Below are 20,483 nucleotides of genomic sequence, written 5' to 3'. Positions count from 1 at the left end.
AGGAAGAGCAAGGGAAGGACCTCCAAGTTCCTGATAGTCTTACTGGCTCATTGTTTACCTGTGAGAGCCAGACAAAGAGTTCTTTGGGTGTAAGGATTAGACTTCCTTCCTGGAGGAATGAATACATTCAAATAAAATGAGGGAGACAGAATGAAAAATGCTCCCAGTATTCAAGATGTACATTTCTGTAACTGAGAATTATTTTTTTTTATCTTCACCATCAAATTATTCCAGACTATTTTTTTTTTCTCAGCTGTAATTTGAATTCTCATTTCTCAGAGAACAGATGATGCTTTTATCTCCTTTTGAGCAGAGAACAAAATTGAATAGTGATAGGGACTAGACAGCTTAGCCAGTGCGTAATGAGATTTGTAACGGGATATTGAGCCTTTCGCCTCCAGGTCCTTGCTTTGCCTTATACCTTAGGTCAGGAGTGATCCCAAGCTACCGTCTAATGTTCATACAGAAGGTTTTAAGCAAGCTCCTAGGAGACAATGTCTGTCTTTTACACGGCTTGATTCTGCAATACGTTGCAGTCCCAGCCAGCAAGATACTACAGCACATCCTCGACTTGATGCTGGAATAAATATTCTCGGACACTGCAATGCTTTAGAAACACTGACAGATTGGGGTGTATCTGCCATGGTCCTAATCTGCTGCTAGGATCCATACTATGTTTCCCACTCCCTATTAGCATTCATTTAAACAACAACATGTATGATTTTACACATGTACTGTATAACTTCTTTGTGAGCAATTAATATCAAGTATATGTTAGAGTGTTATTTGCCAGATAGAAGTGACAGAGGTAAAGGAAGTGGTATTATGTGAAATTCTATTAACAAAAGGTGATCTACTTGTCGTAGCCTGAAACAAAATGTCTGTCTGTCTGACCATGGTTATAGTGTTACACATGAGCTTGGAGGGACTAAGAATCCCTCTGTTTTCTAAAATATGGTATAAAATCTCTTGCTTTTGGATCAGGACACTGAATGATGTAAATCAATTCTTTTTTGCAAGTTTGTTAGAGATTAGAAAAGAAATCAGGCTGTTAAGATGTTTGCTATTTTTGTAAGGAGAGAAACAGGAACTGGCAAAATACCAAGGAATAATAACTCTATGTGTAGTTCATGCCTTGACAATGGCATGTTTTCCTTTTTTTTTTTTCTTTCTTCTCTTCTCTTCTCAATATTTTAATTTATGTTTCAGGGAGAAGATCCATTACATTCGGACAGAGGGTACACATGGGCTTGAAAAGTTGTCCTGTGATGCAGATTTAGTAATTCTGCTGAGGTAATCAATTTGATCAAAAGTATAATGTGGTACCAGAGAAGCTGGCGGGCTCTGTCTCAGCATAATTGAAAAGATTTATTTAAATCTTCCAGGTCATATGTAATTAGAATGGGATTCATTGTTACTGATAGTCACCCAAAATAATTCACCCACAGTATATCTGTCAACTCTTACTTCCTGGAAGCCAGTCTCCATCAGTGCAGTAAACTCCATCCCCAGCCAGCTCAATCAATATAGCTGTTCCCATCAAGTAGCAGATAAATAAGAATCAGGTCAAAATGTTTGCTTTGAATGGAAAAATTCTTGTTTCCTTTTTTTTAAAAAAGAAAAGAGGAAAAACCGTGTCTTTCTCAGTACAAGTAAATAACATAGCTGCTCATGAAATTGCTAGTTTTACCCCAGCAGTGCTGCCTGCACACGCAGGGCCGTGTCACACTAACGAAACCTCAATGTACAGTGCACTGAGCATTGTTTGGGTAGTGTAGATAAGGCTTCAACTTTTATTCGGACCAGGGAGCTTGGTCTTTAGGTCCTGGCTGCTTTTGCTCAGTGCAGATAAGGACTTATTTTATTGTGTTGGTCTTACTTGGAAAACATTGCATTACCCAGGTGGTTTTGGTATGCTACATAGCACTGCCTAATGCAAGTTTATAACTTATTCCCATCAACTTAATCTGAATGGTCAAAAAGCTGAGCTATATGAAAATGTATGACCCAAGAAAAACAACCTGGGAGACAGATGAGTATCTTTGCTGCTTCTAACGTGTTGAAGTTGTCCCTGTTTACTGCATAGCCTCAGATCTTTACTCTGTCAGTAGATTGAGCCACTATGTTAGCATGAAACATCTTAAAAAATTAATTTGTTTTTTGTTACTGGTGACCATGCCTGATTTGGGAAGCCTGTGGATTTTATGAATCCATGACTTCAGGGCTGTACCCAAACTTACGACCACAGCAGACTTGTACCATACAGAATATTTACATTCCTTCATGTGGTGAATGTGAACCAAATCTCTCCCTATTGCTTTTTCCATGCAGCCTTTTTGAGGAGGATATTATGTCCTACATACCACTGCAGGCTGCCTTCCATCCTGGTTACAGTTTCTCTCCTCGCTGCTCACCCTGTTCATCACCCCAAAATTCTCCAGGTAAGGGGATGGAGAAAATAATACAAAATCTTGCATTTGTGTTATTTCTCCTAATAAAAAGAAAGGGGCAGATTCAGAGCCAGCATCAGTTGTCAGCCTGCTAATTCCAGTGTCCACTCTGAATCTGACCCCAGCTGCTTTTTTGCTGGATCAGTTGCCATTGCCGTTATGTATCTGTTGAAATGCTAACAGTAGCTGGAACGCATTGATCAGAAATTGCCCGTATGGAACAAGATATTTTCCTACTTTTTGTACAGTTGGAAAGGATTGGGATAAGAGAGTGCACTCCAGACATAACTCACTGACATGGAAGCACATTAATGTTATGCGACAGGAGCAAAGAGCAGCTTCCAAATCAAAGGTGTATTGCAATACTTCCAGTTCTCCTGTGAAGTTCAGTCTCCACCGTTCAGTGTTCCAAAGGCTTTACTTCTTCCCAAGACTCATCTATTTTAAGACCTGAGGGGATCGTCTTGATCATCTAGTCTGACCTCCCATGTTAAGCCCATTAACTTAGGTTTGACGGGAAACATATTTTCCAGAAAGACATGCTGTCTGAGAAGGCTATTTCCAGCTGTGGTATGTCTCTGTAGTTATTGTTTATGCTATAGAAATTTGAGGAACTAATGTCTCCCTTTTGCCAAGATATACAACCCCCACCGCAGTCTCACTGCGTGGCTGTGTCCAGTGGCCATTTTGAGAGAATCGACAGAAATGTGATCTGAAGAAATCCATTTTTGGCTGAGCTTTTTAAAAATTCATTTAAATTATCTGCTTTCAAACAAAATTAATGAACAAGAGACATTCAAATCTCAGAGCTGGCTGTGGAAAATTGAAAGGTTTGTTGATGTGAAGAAGTTAAATGCTGCACCCTTGCCTATAGGAGGGACAGTGTTTTGTCAGAATGTCCTGTTGTCATTAATGAGTTGGGACGCCGTTGTAAATACAGTTCCTCTCCTCTACATCAGTATCAGGACAGATCAGAAACAAGTCTCCTGCAAGACAAAAACCTAAATGTTTGGCAAGAACATGACTTCATAGAATGTTAAAAAATCTGCACTGGTCTTTACCTGTTCTTGAGAAAAAGACAAGGCCAAATACTCATTTCCGGCAACATACTGTCTGCTTGCTTATTTCTGCCACTGGTTTCATATCCCATAAGGACACCCATTCTCTTATGTCCTGGGGGAAAAAGGGTCTAATAGAAGCAGTGTTGCAAGGGATTCTCTGTGCACTGCATGTAAATATGCCTTTCTGTTCTACCAGCACAGACAATTAGTAACGTCCTTCCCTCCTGGCAACCACAGTACTTTGTGCTCCCACTAAATGTGATTTTTTTTTTTCCTCCTTCCTGTGGAGGATTTTCTGCCAGATTTCTCATAAAAGGCCTTGTTTTTATTGTCTTCTGTAATGAGATACGGAAATGGGATTTCATGGATCCATTCTTTGACCCTTTATGGCATGGCACTTGTTCATACAAAAGGACTAATCAGGTACTTGGAGAAGGCAGACTTCAAAACAAAACAGGTCCCAAATTGCTAAAAATCTGCTGTCTGTGTGAATCATAATAGGAAAACATAGCATTTCTTGCTGACAGAAATCCTTTGCAATGCCACAAAGGGGGCTTGTGTTGATAGCTGGAAGTGTTTAATATACAGTCAGATTAACTTGGGGAAACCCGATTCCCAGCTTGGCTGGGGTGCTAGGCTCGAGTGAGAAGCATTGCTTTGAGTTTTGGAGGTTTAGTCCTGCCAAGTAAGGAGATCTCCTATACAATGCAGAGGAGAGAGATCACTTAAAAGTGCAAAAGGGAAAGAAAAACCTAAATACCATTGACCGTGAGTGGGAGTTAGGCATGTCAGTCTTTCTCATGCCTTTCCGATGCTTGAGTTTCCGTTCAGATCAATCACAGTTAAAGGCTGAGCCTCACGCAAAGGCACACACAAGGTGAGCTTAACGGTTGTTTTGGTGAAGAATATATAGCCCCTGGAAGTCATTGCAATCGCTGAATTATAGAAGCTTACAACTCTATTAATGCCAGGTAGAACAAAAATAATGCTGAGTGCACAGTATACCTGTAAAGCGTTCCTAACACATTTGTTAGCTAGTTCTGTCTGGAAACATCAGCTATATGATTTGGAAAAAAATTAAAGCTCCTTATACTTTAAGATGCTGTTTGTTTTCCCCCCAGGACTGCAGCGAGCAAGTGCAAGAGCACCTTCTCCATACAGGAGGGACTTTGAAGCCAAGCTGCGCAATTTCTATCGAAAACTTGAAGCCAAAGGGTATGGGCAAGGTCCAGGTAAAATTAAGTGAGTATTATGACAAGTCACTCAATTTGTCTAACATGGGGTAGCTTTGTCTTTTGTCATTATCCATGAATGAAGACACTAATAGGGAGTGGGAAACACACCAGAGGTTGCACTTTGTACATGAAGTATCAGAGCAAGATAAGATCTTAGTATATCCTGCAAAAGAGTGACCTTCAGGAGGCTTTTGTGTGTAAGTTTTATTTCTTATAGGCTCAAGTTCTCTTAGACTCCCATTCCCTATTGGTTTTTCAGGGATGTTGGTATTCCTGCCTATAATTTGCTAGTAGGAAAATCATCCATTCAGGCAAACCTCCACCAGAGATTATTAAGAGCTACATCTTGCAATGATGGAGTGACCCCAAATTCTTTGGATCTACATATCAGTGTAACTCAGGACCGGAGTATGACCCTACAGAAGTTAGCCTGTACATGCAGGTTTAACTTTCAGTAGTTCTTTGTGTTGGTAGCCCTCCTGGGTTTGAACTAGAGAGGCTTCTGCCTCTCTTCATGTATTTTGGGGAATCTCTGTCTCTTTTTGGGGAGTTTGCTTTCCAGACATCTTGTTAGTTGGCTTGTGAGCCTATACCTACTTGTGCTTGATCTAGTTATCCAGCTTGGCCAAAGGGCTGTGTGTTTCTAAGGTATTTCCTGGGCATCTGGTTGAATTTATGCATCAGGCTGGCTTTCTACCAAATCACATCTGTTGTGGAAAAAAAAAAAAAATGTATGAAACTAAGCAATTTATTCCAGGCAAACGTCATCATCAAAATATTCTTAGAGAGCTGGAGAGTCCTTGCCGTTGGTTATCCCTTTTGGTGTCTTGCTAAGTGGGTCGAAGGCAGGCATGAAACACATTTTAGAAGGTCTGTCTTAAAATGTCCACAAACAAGAAGGATTTCTTGCACACATGGTGTTTAAATGTACTATTCATTAAGTTGGTTTAGAGGTTGGCAGGGGAGTGAGAGGTGTGTTGTATAAACAGAGGCTGATACTCCCTTTGCTTACCCTGCTACAGAAGCAGTAATTCCATGGACATTCACTGAATTAAATCCAGAAATCCGTGACTTCATATACACAGGAAACTCACAGCCCTCTCCACCATACGCATTTTTGTATAGAGGGTGCTATAGAGAGTCTTAGCAGTAGAGCAACACTTTGAACTTAATCACAGCATGGTGAAGTTCACCTTTGGGACATATAGAAAAGCCTGATGAAACAACTTACTGAAAACCCGTAGTGGTCAAGTAGCATGTGCACCAGTGGATGCAAGTTTATTAAGTTCTCCGAGAATGAATGTCTCTGCCAGCTCTTGTTTACCTTCAGCCTCACAGGCTCACACAAGACTCAATCATTCGATTTCTATTTCTGCCTCCCTTTGCAGGTTAATTATACGACGTGACCACTTGCTGGAAGGCACCTTCAACCAGGTAATGGCATATTCACGCAAGGAGCTCCAGCGGAACAAACTCTACGTCACGTTTGTTGGCGAGGAAGGGTAGGGAACCACTAAATGCTATCAGTTTTGAAGTAGCTGTTATGTTGCAAAACACAGAGTTGACTAAGGCTGAGCCTCTCTTGTTATGTAATGTTTCTTTGGTTTTTTTTACCTCTGACTCAGTGATTCATCTTAATTAGCTCAAACATTTGTTAAAAATAACAATAGCAATAATGCTTCATTTTCCTATAGTACCTTCCATCTAGATGTCTCAAAGTGACAATTTAAGTGGTTAAATCTAAAGCCATCTTGTTGCCATAGGCATTTTGACTGGCTGGAAGGCAAAACTGAACTACAGGCCCATGTTTGCACACTGAATCAGCCTCAGGGCTCTAATTAGAGACCAGACCTTTATCCCCTTTGTTACTCTAGCTCTTCAAAATGGATCTGGTTTTGCTTCAAGCATTTTTGCCTTGCATGCCATCTAATGATCATTTGCTATCCATATGTGGACTTCTTGTTTCTGGTTAAAGTGAGGAAGAGGAATGCTGTTCAGTCCTTACAGTTTAATTTGCCCAGTTGGAAGTTGAAAGTAATAGAAGGCCGTCTTGAGAAGGCCTTTTCTCAAGGAGACTTTCTGCCAGCCTTGCAAATCCATGAGCCATTCTTGTATGATTAAAGCCAGCCCCTGACCTTTTGTTTCCAAGTCTGAACAGAACCTTTCAACACCACACTGGCTCACCTCAAGGACTATGTTGTAATTGAGGCTTAATCCACATGCTTTTATAATGGAAAGACCATTCTGCGTATTTCCAGTGTTCATATAACAAAGGCTGGAAATCATATTTCAATTGCTTTGCATATAAAATTTCATTTTAAAAAAAAAAAAACACATGGATAGGTTTTTAGTTTGAAAGGTACTGGAACAGCAAGGCTCGGGGTCAGCTCTTGGGATGACCAACAACTGCTGACACTGTCAGCTCTGAGGTGGCACGTCAAGTGAAAAGCTTCTGCTGAGCTGAGTTTGTCTAGGGACATGTTAAGGTCCAGTGGGAAACAGAAGTCACTAATCTCAAAGAGAGTCACTCAGTGACCTCTGCATCAGGGGTTTTCTTAACTCTTACTTTTTATACTCCACAGATTCAGTATTATTTAACAGAGGTCGTCTTTCACAGCTGGTTTTGCCTCTGGCTTGCAAGTAAAGCATAAACATGCAGCATACCTCACTTCGTGTTTTTGGAATAGCATTCTAGTATGCTAACACTGGACCAAGTCATGTTGGTTTCCCCACATCTCTAATAACTTCTACTGTGTGTGGCACGGTATCCTCAGGAGAAATTATAAACCAATTTGATTTGCAAATTCATTCATTCTTCACTGCTTCATTTACATCCGAAGATACATTCCCCCGGGGTTTCTGCTGTTTAATGCTAATATAGGTTCTGCTGGAGGCACTGCAGGATACCAGTTCCCTACTGTAAAGAAATTGGTGCTGTATGGCTACGTGATGCTGTATGGGCACAGTTTCCCACATGTTTCAAAGCTAAAATGACATTGAAAATGAACTATGAAGGCTTTATGATGAGTTAATGTGTTGCCCAGAAATGCAATACCTCATCTCTCCTTGGAGGTTTTGGAATATAGACAGGTGTTCTTTGTGGTTCGTTACTGCAGCCATCATCAGGCTTAGCCCAGTCTCTTAATATCTGTTGAACCAGATCTGTTACATGGTTAGCACTAGTGGTTCATGTGGGCTTATACCACCCCCTTTTGCTGTTGTGGCTTTAGCCTCACCACATGATCCTAGAGTTAAAGCTGCTCAAAAAGTACTGAACCTCCAGATGTAAAACAGAGGTGGATGGGCCAGCCTGCCCTTCGTCATCTTTCTAGTTGCACAAATCAATCATTCAGCCCCTTGTGGTTATGCTTCCGTAACTTCAAACGTAATACAGAGCATTCTGATCCAGCTGCAGGGTTTTCCACTTACTTTACATTTGTTAAGTAGAAAGAATAGTGCCCACCTCAGAAAATCTTTTGGCACACGTGATATACGGCTACAAATCATTTGTTTGTATTTGCTACATGTAGATTTATTTTAGACCGAAAAACCTACCTACCACTATTAGAGAATGCTCTCTTTTTAATAAATCCATGACAGTTGGATATAATGCACTCATGAAGCTTTTTGGGTTTGGCTTTTTTTTTTTCTTCAAGTTGAGATAATTGGGAACAGCTTGATTTAACAGTTGAGTTTAAAAAAAAAAAAAAGGAAAAAAGGTGGCTCTCTACAGAGCAAAATCATGCAACAGCAAAGCACAGCTTAAGGTGTACCACACGTGTTTGAAACTATCAGAAAAGTAGAAGAGCTTGGATGGAACAACCGAGGAATCACCATTCTATCTTAAGAGCCACAGTTTGGTCGGGACTTGGTCTTGTTCAGCATTGACCTTTAGGTTATACCTATGGCTAAGAAAGCATGCTTGGGGCTAGACTGTATCTTTGGTTACACCACAGTGAAGGAGAGTAAGGGCAATTTCTATTTCAGTCTGGGCTGTCTGCTCTCTGAATCCTGGTGTTCATAGGCAGCTCAAACCCACTCACTAAAACGCTAGCCCGCTGCTAGCCGGCCAGCTAAGGCAAGGCTGGGCTTTGTACCTCCAATTTACTAAGCCTTTGGAACAAAGGAAAAGAAACTACTTAAGGGATGTGTCTAAGTTATGATTCCTCCCAGATCAACCTGGATGCTGGCAAAGTTTCAGCATCGTGACTTGTTCAGGGCTCAGAATCAAGTTTTGGGAGGGGAGATACACCGTGTTAGAAACACTTGACTGCACAGGGGTAGGTGTTAGGCAGTAGTCAATGTTGGTAAAACCCAGGAAATTCACTCAAATAGGAATGAGCCTCATTTTATGTTTTTTACCTTTTCCTTTCCAGGTTGGACTATAGTGGCCCCTCCCGAGAATTCTTCTTCCTTCTGTCTCAGGAGCTCTTCAATCCATATTATGGGCTGTTTGAGTATTCAGCCAACGACACTTACACTGTACAGATCAGCCCCATGTCTGCCTTTGTTGAAAATCACCTGGAATGGTAAGGGCATTTTATGCAGAATTGAACAATCCTTTTAGAGCAATACGGAAATGGAAATGCAAACCCCAAAAGCTGCCAGTTTAGGCTAAACTACGTACAAGTGTCATTGCTTCTGGGAAGAACTAGGAAGTAGGTTGGGAGAAGGAAGAGAAGGAGTAAGTGTAAATACAGCAGCAGGCTCTGGAAAAGGAGTTGTGATGAGGGTCCTGCTATTAAAACGTCCTGTTCGCATTACTTGGGACTTGATGTTTGTGTAGTTCTGTGTGAATGCAAAAAGGGCAGGGAGACGAGCTCTCTCCTGAATCCCAGCCTCCTCTCCTTGGTCCCTTTCGAAGAGTAGCAAGTGTGGTCTTTCTGCACATCAAGCAGCATTGCATTTGGAAGCTATACAGTGTTCTCTAAGAGCCACATTGGTGCTCTGTACCTACTACAGGCATTTAAAAATGCCCAGTGAAAGCCCATTTCTCCCCTGACAGAGTGTCCCTGCTTGTGTGTGGCAAGGTCCGCAGAGCGAGCAGGTACTTCACCTTATCGAGTATGTGTGCAAACAGACAAATTGCTGATCTTGTTTCTTTATCAAAAATTCTGAATGCGTATTGTGATCTCCTCGTTTTTCTATCTGCCTCCAGATCTGTCTGTCTTTGGGAGTTGTTTTCCCTTTGATAGTTTCAGATGTGGTCCAGTGGAGCATGGGCTGCCAGCCCCAGGCGTCGTTTGATCCCTTGTGGGATTTCATTGTGTCAAAGAAATACTGCCACATGGGTTTGTTCCTGTGGTGTTTTTCTTTGTCTAACCCATCTCACTGGCTCCTCTCAGAGATCCTTCTTTAAAATGGAAGGCAGTTCAGGCCCCTTTTAAATTGCAAATAGCACATGCCCTTAGAAGGGTAAACAGGGTTCTTGTAAACAGGTTCTCCTTTGCTTTGCTTACAGTGGGCAGGAGATCAAGAACAACTAAATGGTTGTACCATCACCTCCATTAAGGTTGCAGTGGAAAAAATGGAATGTTGCTAGGACCTGTCATGCTCTCTGAATTTTGTTTTATTTTTTTATTATCACTTTCAGCAGTGGAGCATTTTGCTAACAGTGATCCTTGCATTAGACTGTTTCTCTGCTGACATTAGCAGGAAGGGAGCAGCTTAGTTCTTACAGCTTGTCCATCTCCCACTCCAATCCTAGTTTTCAAGAAGAAATAACAGTCTGTCCTTTGTTTGGCTTAACAGTCAGCATGGATGAACTTTTGATTTAGGAGGCTGTATTTGTGAAGATGCATTTTGATTTCAGGGCACGGGACTACTTAGGCAGGTGCAAACCCAAGATCATTCTGCCCACACTGTGCGCGAACTGGACGCAGGCCGCTTTCTCCAGAAATGGTGTTGTCATGTTATCTCAGTAGTATTTGAAACAGGCCCTGACTCTTACCTGTTATAAGTACTGTTGTTGTGAAGAGTTCAGCTGCAGTTTTCTTAAGTGATAAATTCTGCAAAAAGTGTATATTTTGTTTGATCCCCTCATTTTGTTCTTCTGTTCATTGAGAGATTTCAGCATGGAAGAGGCAAATTTTTAAAGGTATCCTATCCTGGGCATATAGGAGAGCAGAAAGATATCTAATATGACTTTCTATAGCAGTTAGCATTTAACTCAAAAATCAGTAGCAGTTAGACACTTAGGAGTTGTGATTAATGGGGTGAAATCCTCTTGGCGGCCGGTCACCAGTGGTGTCCCTCAGGGCTCAGTTTTGGGGCCAGTTTTGTTTAATATCTTTATCAATGATCTGGATGAGGGGATTGAGTGCACCCGCAGTAAGTTTGCAGATGATACCAAACTAGGTGGGAGTGCTGATCTGCTTGAGGGTAGGAAGGCTCTACAGAGGGACCTGGACAGGCTGGATCGATGGGCCAAGGCCAATTGTATGAGGTTTAATAAGGCCAAGTGCCGGGTCCTGCATTTCGGTCACAACAACCCCAGGCAACGCTACAGGCTTGGGGAAGAGTGGCTGGAGAGCTGCCCAGCAGCAAAGGACCTGGGGGTGCTGGTGGACGGCCAGCTTAACATGAGCCAGCAGTGTGCCCAGGTGACCAAGAAGGCCAACAGCATTCTGGCTTGTATCAGGAATAGCGTGGCCAGCAGGAGTAGGGAAGTGATCGTGCCTCTGTACTCAGCACTGGTGAGGCCTCACCTTGAGTACTGTGTTCAGTTCTGGGCCCCTCTGTACAAGAGGGACATAGAAGTGCTGGAGCGTGTCCAGAGGAGAGCTACCAGGCTGGTGAGGGGTCTGGAGACCAGGTCATATGAGGAGAGGCTGAGGGAGCTGGGCATGTTTAGCTTGGAGAAGAGGAGGCTGAGGGGAGACCTCATTGCCCTCTACAATCTACCTTTCTACCTGAAATCTCATCTTTCTACCTGAAAGGATGTTGTAGAGAGGTGGGTGTTGGCCTCTTCTCCCAGGTGAATAATGACAGGACCAGAGGAAATGGTCTGAAGCTGCGGCAGGGGAGGTTTAGATTAGATATTAGGAAGAATTACTTTACTGAGAAGAGTGGTCAGGCCCTGGAACAGCCTGCCCAGGGAGGTGGTTGAGTCACCATCCCTAGAGGTGTTTAAGAAACGTCTAGATTTGACACTTCAGGGCATGCTCTAGTGGCAGAGATTGTAGGGGGGGGGTTGTGTGTATGGTTGGACTCAGTGATCTCAAAGGTCCCTTCCAACCATGAAGATTCTATGATGATATTTCTCCAACTACATGTATCTGTACAGGCTTCTTGTATAATTGTTATTTGGGCTTTGGGCATTTTTGGTTTTATTTTTTTAGGACAGAAATTAAATGCCTTGGCCTGCAGAAGGAAATAAATGCTATGAATGAAGAGGTTTGTACATAAAGTAGTGTAAATAGGGCAAGATTGCAGAACCCAAGGGAAAGATAAGCAGACCAGTAAGTGCTTGGTAATACTTCTTGAACCTGTTAGGGAAATAACTGCCTGAGACCAGCAGTTAATAATTAGCCTGATAGGTTTCATGATTGGCTTGTTAGATATCTAGACATTCTAAATGTTTTTATGCTGTCTGTGTCAACTGATCTCAGCTACTCATGTGTAACCCTAGAGTACTGTATACAGAAGTCTGTGCAGCCAGCTAAGATAGGATTTGGACCAAGCTTTTTAAAACTCAAAGAGTATGATTCTCCTGTAAAGGTTTTATAGACTAACTTCTCTGAGGGCACTGTACTAACTTGCTTGTCATTATTTGTTCATGAGCAATGGGTTTTTCTGAAGTTCTCAGTCTTTCTCAGACTTTGTTCTCATCAAAGTCAGTGCTAAAACTTCTGTTTCTTAGATTTACTTGTTGATATGATTCCAACTGAGCCGCCTCCCTCTAACATGCAAGAAAAAAAGATTGTTTTCCTGTTCCCAAATCCTTTATGAGACATCAGTTAACATAGATGGATGAATCAGTTTTGAGAGTCCCAGGGTCACAGAAAATTAATATTCCTAGCCTTTTCAAAGCTTGAAGTTTGATGTCAGTCATGAAAACCACACAACCACAATTGGTTTATATTTGCAGATTTCTTGAACTGTATGCCTTTTGGTGCTGTGGGGCTTATCATTTATGTGGAATCTACCCTTGACGTGTTTCTCTGAATAGTAATTCTGCAAGACCTATCCAGACACAGCTATATGAAGAAACAGGGCTAGGAGGAAAAAAAAAAAAAATCCCTCAAAATTATTTTACATTTTCTCTTCCTTAAGCGAACAGTGGTGAGCTTGAGATAAATACAACAAAGTGCAAAGATGTTGAAGTTTTGTTCATATTGGCAGAATTGAGAAATACGCTGCTCTTTTTCCCCTGGCCTAAAAGTTACAGCTCTGCTGCTGTTAATGGTTTATTTCATGCTTCGCTCTTTGTACAAACAACATTCTGAGTCCAAAATGAGCACATCAAAGCACAGAGTAGTTGTATGTATGCCAAGTTAAGAAAGAGACATAATGACTGGAAAATATTTCTCATTTATGGAGAAACTGAGATTTAACACCTTTCCTGCAAGCTTCCATTGAATAAGATTTTTTCCTTCAGTTAACATATGTGCCTACTGAACATACAAAATACAAGATATCACACATTTTCAAACTTAAAAAAATTATTTTAAATCCCCCTGTATCTGAAAGGACACAGTTACATCTCTCTAGACCTAAGAAGTTTAATGATATGCATTTTTACCTGCATGCTACGGGATGTACCCAAAGCTCGTAGCCAGAAGAGCTGCTTTTAATCCATGCCAGTAATGAGCCATTCTGTCTGATCTAGGTAACATACCTAGCTCTTTGCCTCGATATTTGACAACATATTCTAAAATACTGTTTACACCCCCTCTTAAGGTAGTTTGCCCTTCTCCACCTAAGTGGCGCTGCTATATATTATTTCAGTGAAAAGAACATGGTTTAGCCCAGAAGGAATATTCTTGTCTTTGCTGTACTCTGAGGTAGGGTGAGTCACTGATGAATCCTTCTCGGGTTTTGCTCAGTATGCTGGGAGACAGAGTGATGGGACTCTTAAATGTTTCTGTCACGACCTCACGCAAAGTTAGAGGTGTAATATTCAGTACAGCTCCATAATACTGAGTTCTTGCATACTAATAAATGGTTCTCAATAGCTTGCCACATCAGCTTCTCACTCTCCTCCCTGCTGACAGTCCTTTGAAAGATTTTAGACTGACTTTCAGCTCCCTGCAGCATTGATGCACTAGGGACCAGGATGCCCAATATTAGAGGATATACAGAGATACTTTTTCACTGGGGGGAAAGAGGTTTCTGTCTCTGATTGGAATACCTAAGGTTTGATGGAATATTGTAGTTCTCATTGTCACCAAAACCAACCAACCAAACAAACAAAAGGTTGGATAGGTAAATCAACCCTGAGAGGAAAAAAAAAAACAACCTGGTGCACAATAGATGGTGGAAATGTGCTTCTAAATTCTGGGAACAAAACATCTAGTTACAGAGTTTGTGTAGTCTTAAATATTCATGTAGGTCACTGATTACTCTCCCTGTCTTCTTCATGGTACGTTTTCAAGTGGTCTAGAAAATTGCTGGCATCTCTTCACTGCGTCTCATTCACTTGTATTGCAACACAATGATTTGTCTAATCATGCTGTGATACAGTGTGGTTTTCCTCAGGTCTTTATTTGGTCCATAATTTTCCATGGTATTTCCCTACTCAGCTCTAGCTAAGCAAAATGATAAACTGGGTGTTCATTTCTGTGATGGTTTCTGTATTATTTTCACCAAACCTGAAGAGTACCATCTCTGTGCTTTTTCGTTGTTCACATGGCTACCAATTTCAGATGTTTACGATTTGGCTGTCATCGTAAATATCACATAAGAAGTTCTGCTTCTTAGAATAAAGCAATTCTGAGTGTTTTCTCATGAACTTTCCCTCCCTGCTGTGAGTACTTAATTTGATAGTGACAACTAAAAGTTTCTTTTTTTAGTTCACAAAACACTGTGTTCACAAACTGCTGTTGGGTGGAAATCTAGTCTCTCTTTCACACGTCTTCTGAGTGGGCCAGAGTTTTCCTTCACAGCAGTCCTGTCCCCGGGAGTAACCCACTAAGATAATGTAATGCACCTTTCTTTGAGAGACAGCACGGGTCATCTACACCAGACATTTTGTCCCCAGATCACTTGCCTGGTCTTTTATCTGACTCACCCCAGCAATCCTTTTCACGTCATCTACTCTCGAATTTTTAGTTCATTGCATTTTGTAAATGTAGAACCACAGCCAGAAATGTGAAAAGAAGCCCAGTCTCTTCATAGAAGACCAGATGGCCTAGACAGATAAAATCACTCACAGACACTCACTTGGAGATCTGAGGGATGCTAACTTGAAACATCTTTTTCTGTGTTTTCATAGTGAATTAATGACAGCTTGTTTTTTTAACAATTAGGCATTTGCGGACCTTGCTGTGACAGTTATGCAGCCAGAGAGCAGTACCCCAGTGTCACAGTTATCTTAGAGGTATTTACAGCTTGCTAATCATACTTAGCATTCTGTATCCATCTCAGGAAAGTCCTGTTGTGTTTTGTTTGTTTGTGTTTCTTTAAATGAAATTCAATACTTTTACTTAGCAGGACCTTATTAGAAAGTTGTAGACTTGTGAGTAAAATGTTTTTGTGCAGAACCCTACTGAAGACCACAAAGATGATGATATATTCAGACCCAGTGGCCCAGGTTCCCAGAAGCTGTAGATTGATTCCTGGCTGCGCTGTCCTGATGAAATCCATTAACTTAATGCATATTTAGAACTGCTTTGGGGCAGGAGTTTCTTCATTCTGTTCCCGTAGTTAACCTTTCTTTCTGCCCCCCAGTACCCCTCGTATTCTAGTCCGTGCTGCTCAATGGAGTCAGACAGAAAACTTGCCTGTATTTCTACACTGTATTCCGCAGGCAGACACAAGCCTGTTGCGCCCACTCTCCATGCTGACACGAACTTGCTTTCCCTGTGCTCCAAGCCAACTGCCGTGGTTACTGCAACACTGAGCTGAGAAAATATATGCTGCCTCCCATCAGGGCTGATTACTTCAGGCTTGGCGCTGCCTGGGTTGCTTTTACGTGCTCTGGCAAGCTTGGCACAAGGGTAGAGCAAGCTGCCTTTGCCCGCCCAGTGCTGTGTGGGTACACCCCCAGCCAAACTCTGACCTTCTCTTTTATTTATTTCATGTAAATGAGAAACCACATAGCCATCACTATCCGTCTCAGGCATGCCAAAGAATGCAGGGTGTTGTTTTTCCCATTTTTTGTTTTAATAAACCCATGAAGAACCAAGAATGTTGCAACCTCAGCTGTCCTTTCTCCTTAGGGAGCTTGCTTGATTTTCTTAACCCAGTTTCCTTAGGAGTTGCGCCTTGTGCAATTGCCCTGCCTATCCATCAGACAGTTTCCTCATCAGTTTGAGACCTATTTGACAGGAAGTTAAATGTCCCAAAGATACTAATTTCCTAAAAGCTTTCTGAAACATGTGGCTGGGTAAAGGATAGATACGCCTCAGTGAGGGCAGGCTGGTGATCTCAACGGTTACCTGTTCTGCTTGGCCTCTTGACTGGGCAGTTAGCACGAGCGAGCTGACAGGTCCATCACAGGCTCAGGCTGTGAACCAGCTTATAGCATCTTCCTCGGTAGCTTGGGGGTGCGAGGGAGAGCTGTGAAAGCTCAGGGGAGGCAGAAGGGAGGAACTGGAGGTACTCCAAAGCGTGGGAAGCGCAAGCAGAGATGTGTAGGAGGAACTGGAGCTATTGCAGCGTGGTAATGTTGGGCCATCAGAGACATAGCTATAGGAAACAAAGCTCCATTAATGCTGCTACATAGAGAACTTATTTCAATTAAAGTCTTTTTAAAGAAAGTGACAAATCGCCTCATGACCTAATGGGTTGTATTCAGATGCTGACCAGCTCATAGGATGGATTTGGGCACGTTCTGTGGCTCTATAGAAACAGTGGAGAAACGTAGTCACAGCATCCAAGCAGGAGGTCTTCAAACAGCTGTTACTCCTCTCCACTGACTGAAAGTATCTCTGGGGAACATGTGGCCCAAATTACTCATTTATCTCTTTAACTTTAATGTTTCAACTGTGGTGGCAGGCCACCTAGATATGGCCCAATACCTGTTCTATTATTAAGGGAGTCAGAAACACTGATCTTGGGTTTGGCCTCAAATGGGCCAGTTGTGTAGGTCTGTGTTTGGAGGAGGAATGAATTTAGAAGACGAGTTTTGCAGCCATCTTGAAGGGACCTGTTTATGCTAAATGCTGAAAAATCATCCTCTTAAAAATCAGATCACATATAGCACCCCAGAGTGAACATCCAGCAACATCCGGTTGTTTTTGAAATTTAGATGTTGACCTCTTTGCCTCAGTTTCCGTCTGAAGAGATTTCCTAGTATGTAATCAACTTGAAATCCATTTGATGTACACTAATGCTCTGAACTGCTTTGAAATTCTCAGATGAAAGGCACCATAGAACACCAAAGCATTTAATGTTACATTACACTATAAATTTTAATTACTAGCAATATCTTACTTTAAATAAATTATGTTTGCATGAGAAATTATCAAGCGCTATTGTAAATCTTGTGGACAAGAGTGATATTAAAATAAATATGCAGCTGAAATAATTTTGTAAGACCTTTTCACTATGTGAAAAGAGTATGTTACTGAAATGCCTTCTTGCTGCTGCACTGTGATCTCTCTCAGTGCCTTCTGTACTTAAGTAAACTTTTATTTTCCTATTAAGTTTGATGTATTACTATATCACATAGAGCCTGCCTCAACAGCTGGTTAATTATTTATTAAGGGTCAGGAGGAATAGTAAGATTAAAGGCAAACCAAAGTGAAGGAGAAAAAAAAAAAACATTCTCCCAAACTGAGCTTCTACAGCAACCGTTTTTTTTTTTTAAAAAGTTTCTGCTTTATATTTACCTTATTCTTGACTTTCTGTGTCTTAGTGGAGGATTTTTTTCAAATTCTTTTGAGGATCTGAATGGCGATATAAAACAGCTTGAAAGAAGAGACCTTTCTCTTCTTTCCTTCTTTTTCCTGCTCTGAATCTCATATTGTCTAGCATTGCTTCCATAATTACAGTTTGGTTTGAGGGAAAGGCGGGTGTTCTGTTTTGCTGTGTTTTCACAAAAGTCATCTTTTTTTTTTTTTTTTCCTTTGCTTAAGGCCATTTAGTCTTTTGCAACATTGCGGATTAAATTTGCCCAGAGATGGGAGGCTTCACATGAAAATCTCTGTAGTGTCTCCACCTTGCATGTGGTAGAGGAGAAAAGGGTAAAATCCACACTGTCTCTGAGCGTGTGGGCCTGCGGGGAAGCATCAGGGTGGGCAGAGATTGTGTGTTTATTTGTAGTGGCGAAAAACTCCCAGGGAGTGATGAATGTCCTCGTATCTCTTGTTCCAGCCACACTGGAATGGCGAGGCTGAGCTGTCACTATGAAGTATGGCTCAGGCGTCTTTGCCCCTCCTTATTTCTCACTGCATTTTATTCAGACTTTGGTGTGAGGTAAAGAAAAGTCAGTTAGAGCAGGTGCAGACATTCCCAAGCTAACCTTCTTTATTAATAAACACAATTCATGCATCAAAAGAAAGGGTGCTTGCAGAGCAGAATTGTTTTCAGTAAATCACCCAAATTCATTTTGGGTATTTTTGAGTAGAAAAGGCATTTCTCTTTGTGTAGGTCTCTCCCTGGGATATTTTGAAAGTTAGAAGCTTCGTTTGTCCATTGAAAATTATCCTTCATTTCAGTATGTTACCTTAGCGTTACATTAAAATGCAGAAAACGGGAAGATTAACGTTTCAGTTGATCTGATGTGAATGTATTGAAAGAGAGAAGGGCAATGTCAGTTTTGTCAGTTTGCCCCAAATTGGGACAGGAATATTTTTCGAAGTCTCAACTAAATTCTGAAAAATCCTGACCTATCCACCCGCTATGAAAAAAAAAATAAATAATGTATTTAATAACAGGAATACAGAACCATAAATTCAGTATCTTGTGTCTGATTGAAGGAAGCTTTTTACATTGCGACTTATGACTTGCATTCTGGAAAAGATGGACTAGAAACTGGAATTCATTAATTTTATTGGAAAGATTCATGAAGGAAAAGACAAAAATTTTCTTGGACTTCAGATCAGCAACGCAAAGGTCCAGGTGTAATGCATTCTGCGTGTTCCCAGGAGAGGAGTGGAGCCATGAGTTTGCAGTGGTATTAATAAAAGTTGGAGGCATTTAACGGTTTGCAAAACAAGACCTAAACCAGACTTTCAAACAGTGAATTTTCAGTATATCTGAATTTTAGCATGCAGATTTCTGAGTTTACTCAGTTGAGGAACCTCATCCCGAGAGGCAGAGATCCTTAGCTGAACTGCAGCACAGCGCAAACCCAAGTGTGTGCCTTCTGGACCCGGGGTGCGAAGTCCACGTGGCTCTGCACTGCAGAAGACCTGTTTGCAGTTAGCTCAAGGATATCCGCATCGGGCTTCGTCACATGGTGTAAACATTCCTGGGTGCTTACCAGTGAGTTTATGGTGAGCAGTCTCTCTCGTGATTAAATACCCCAGACAGGCTGGAAAGGATGTGCCTCCTTTGACAGAGAGTAAGTCAGTTATTGTGGCTTCGGTGTTCATAGTTAGCCATTGAAGGAAAATGTGCAGTCATTTGGCTTGTGCTTTTATGGCCCTCTTGTCTGGCAGATGACTCAATCTATGGATTTTCCCCTGTAGCTTGACTAGTTTGTTTCAACACATGGCAAAGCTATGGAAAGCAAACATAAATCATGCAATGGATAAAACTTCACCAATTCATAGATTTACAAAGTGTCCCCCCACCCCCCCCCACCAGCTTTTCCAAAAGGTTTGACTGAGAAATCAAAATCTCTTGATAAAAATGCTCTTTTGCTGTCTTAAAAAAACAACCTATAGGCATCAAACTGAGTTGATCCCCAGGGAGCGGATCATAAACTAGAGCTGATTCACAAAATTACATATCATTTTTGTAGAAGGTAAGAAAGTAAAAAACGTCAAATAGACTAAACTAAAATAGAGCTGGGACTCAGAGGACTGTGATTCCATTGCTGTCTCTACCACTTATTTTCTGGGTAACATTAAATTAAGACATTTTACTTTTGTACTTAAGTTTTCTCATTTGTCAAATGAAATATTGGCACTGATCTCCTCTGGAAGCTGCTTTGAGATCTGCTAGTCAAAAATACAGCCTAGGATCTGGCAATCACAAAAGGTAGAGGTTTGTGGTCTTCTAGCCAATAGTTCATACCTCAGTCTGCATCTCCTCTGTAGTTACTGGGCAAAATTGGAGGAGAGTTTGCCAACAGTCTTACAGGCCAGTGTGTTTTATCCATTGTACCAGGAAGTGAAGCCAAACCCTGCAAGCAGCCTGATTTCTGATGAAGGTTAGTCATGTTTGTGCTGCAGTGTTTTGCCAGGGGTTCTCCCAGAGGAGAATGATTTTAAGTTATGGAGTTAAGTTATGGTCCGTGAGGTTGATAGCTCTGCAAGCAGAGATAGCAGCTCCATCGCTCAGCCACACTCCCACTCCTCCTCTCCTCCTCCAAAACACTACATTCATGGAACTCCTTTGCTATTGGTAAAATGACACATAGCACAGATTTCTTATTGTAGAGAGAGTAAGCTGAAAGTAGATGT

The 20,483-nt window shown here is 41.5% G+C and overlaps 1 protein-coding gene across 4 annotated transcripts in view; it reads left to right on the top strand.

Moving 5' to 3' along the window:
* Positions 1 to 20,483, top strand: part of HECW1 (HECT, C2 and WW domain containing E3 ubiquitin protein ligase 1) — a 258,899-nt gene that overhangs the window by 212,732 nt on the left and 25,684 nt on the right. For all 4 annotated transcript variants that reach the window (XM_054192341.1, XM_054192337.1, XM_054192338.1 and 1 more), the window contains 5 exons: positions 1,210 to 1,293; positions 2,332 to 2,441; positions 4,633 to 4,753; positions 6,135 to 6,248; positions 9,123 to 9,275. In XM_054192341.1, the coding sequence (XP_054048316.1) occupies positions 1,210 to 1,293; positions 2,332 to 2,441; positions 4,633 to 4,753; positions 6,135 to 6,248; positions 9,123 to 9,275 (582 nt within the window). The remainder of the gene's footprint in view (positions 1 to 1,209; positions 1,294 to 2,331; positions 2,442 to 4,632; positions 4,754 to 6,134; positions 6,249 to 9,122; positions 9,276 to 20,483) is intronic.

This window comes from Rissa tridactyla, chromosome 2, assembly GCF_028500815.1.
Source record: "Rissa tridactyla isolate bRisTri1 chromosome 2, bRisTri1.patW.cur.20221130, whole genome shotgun sequence".
Taxonomy (NCBI): domain Eukaryota; kingdom Metazoa; phylum Chordata; class Aves; order Charadriiformes; family Laridae; genus Rissa; species Rissa tridactyla.
This window is presented reverse-complemented; position numbering and strand designations above follow the sequence as displayed.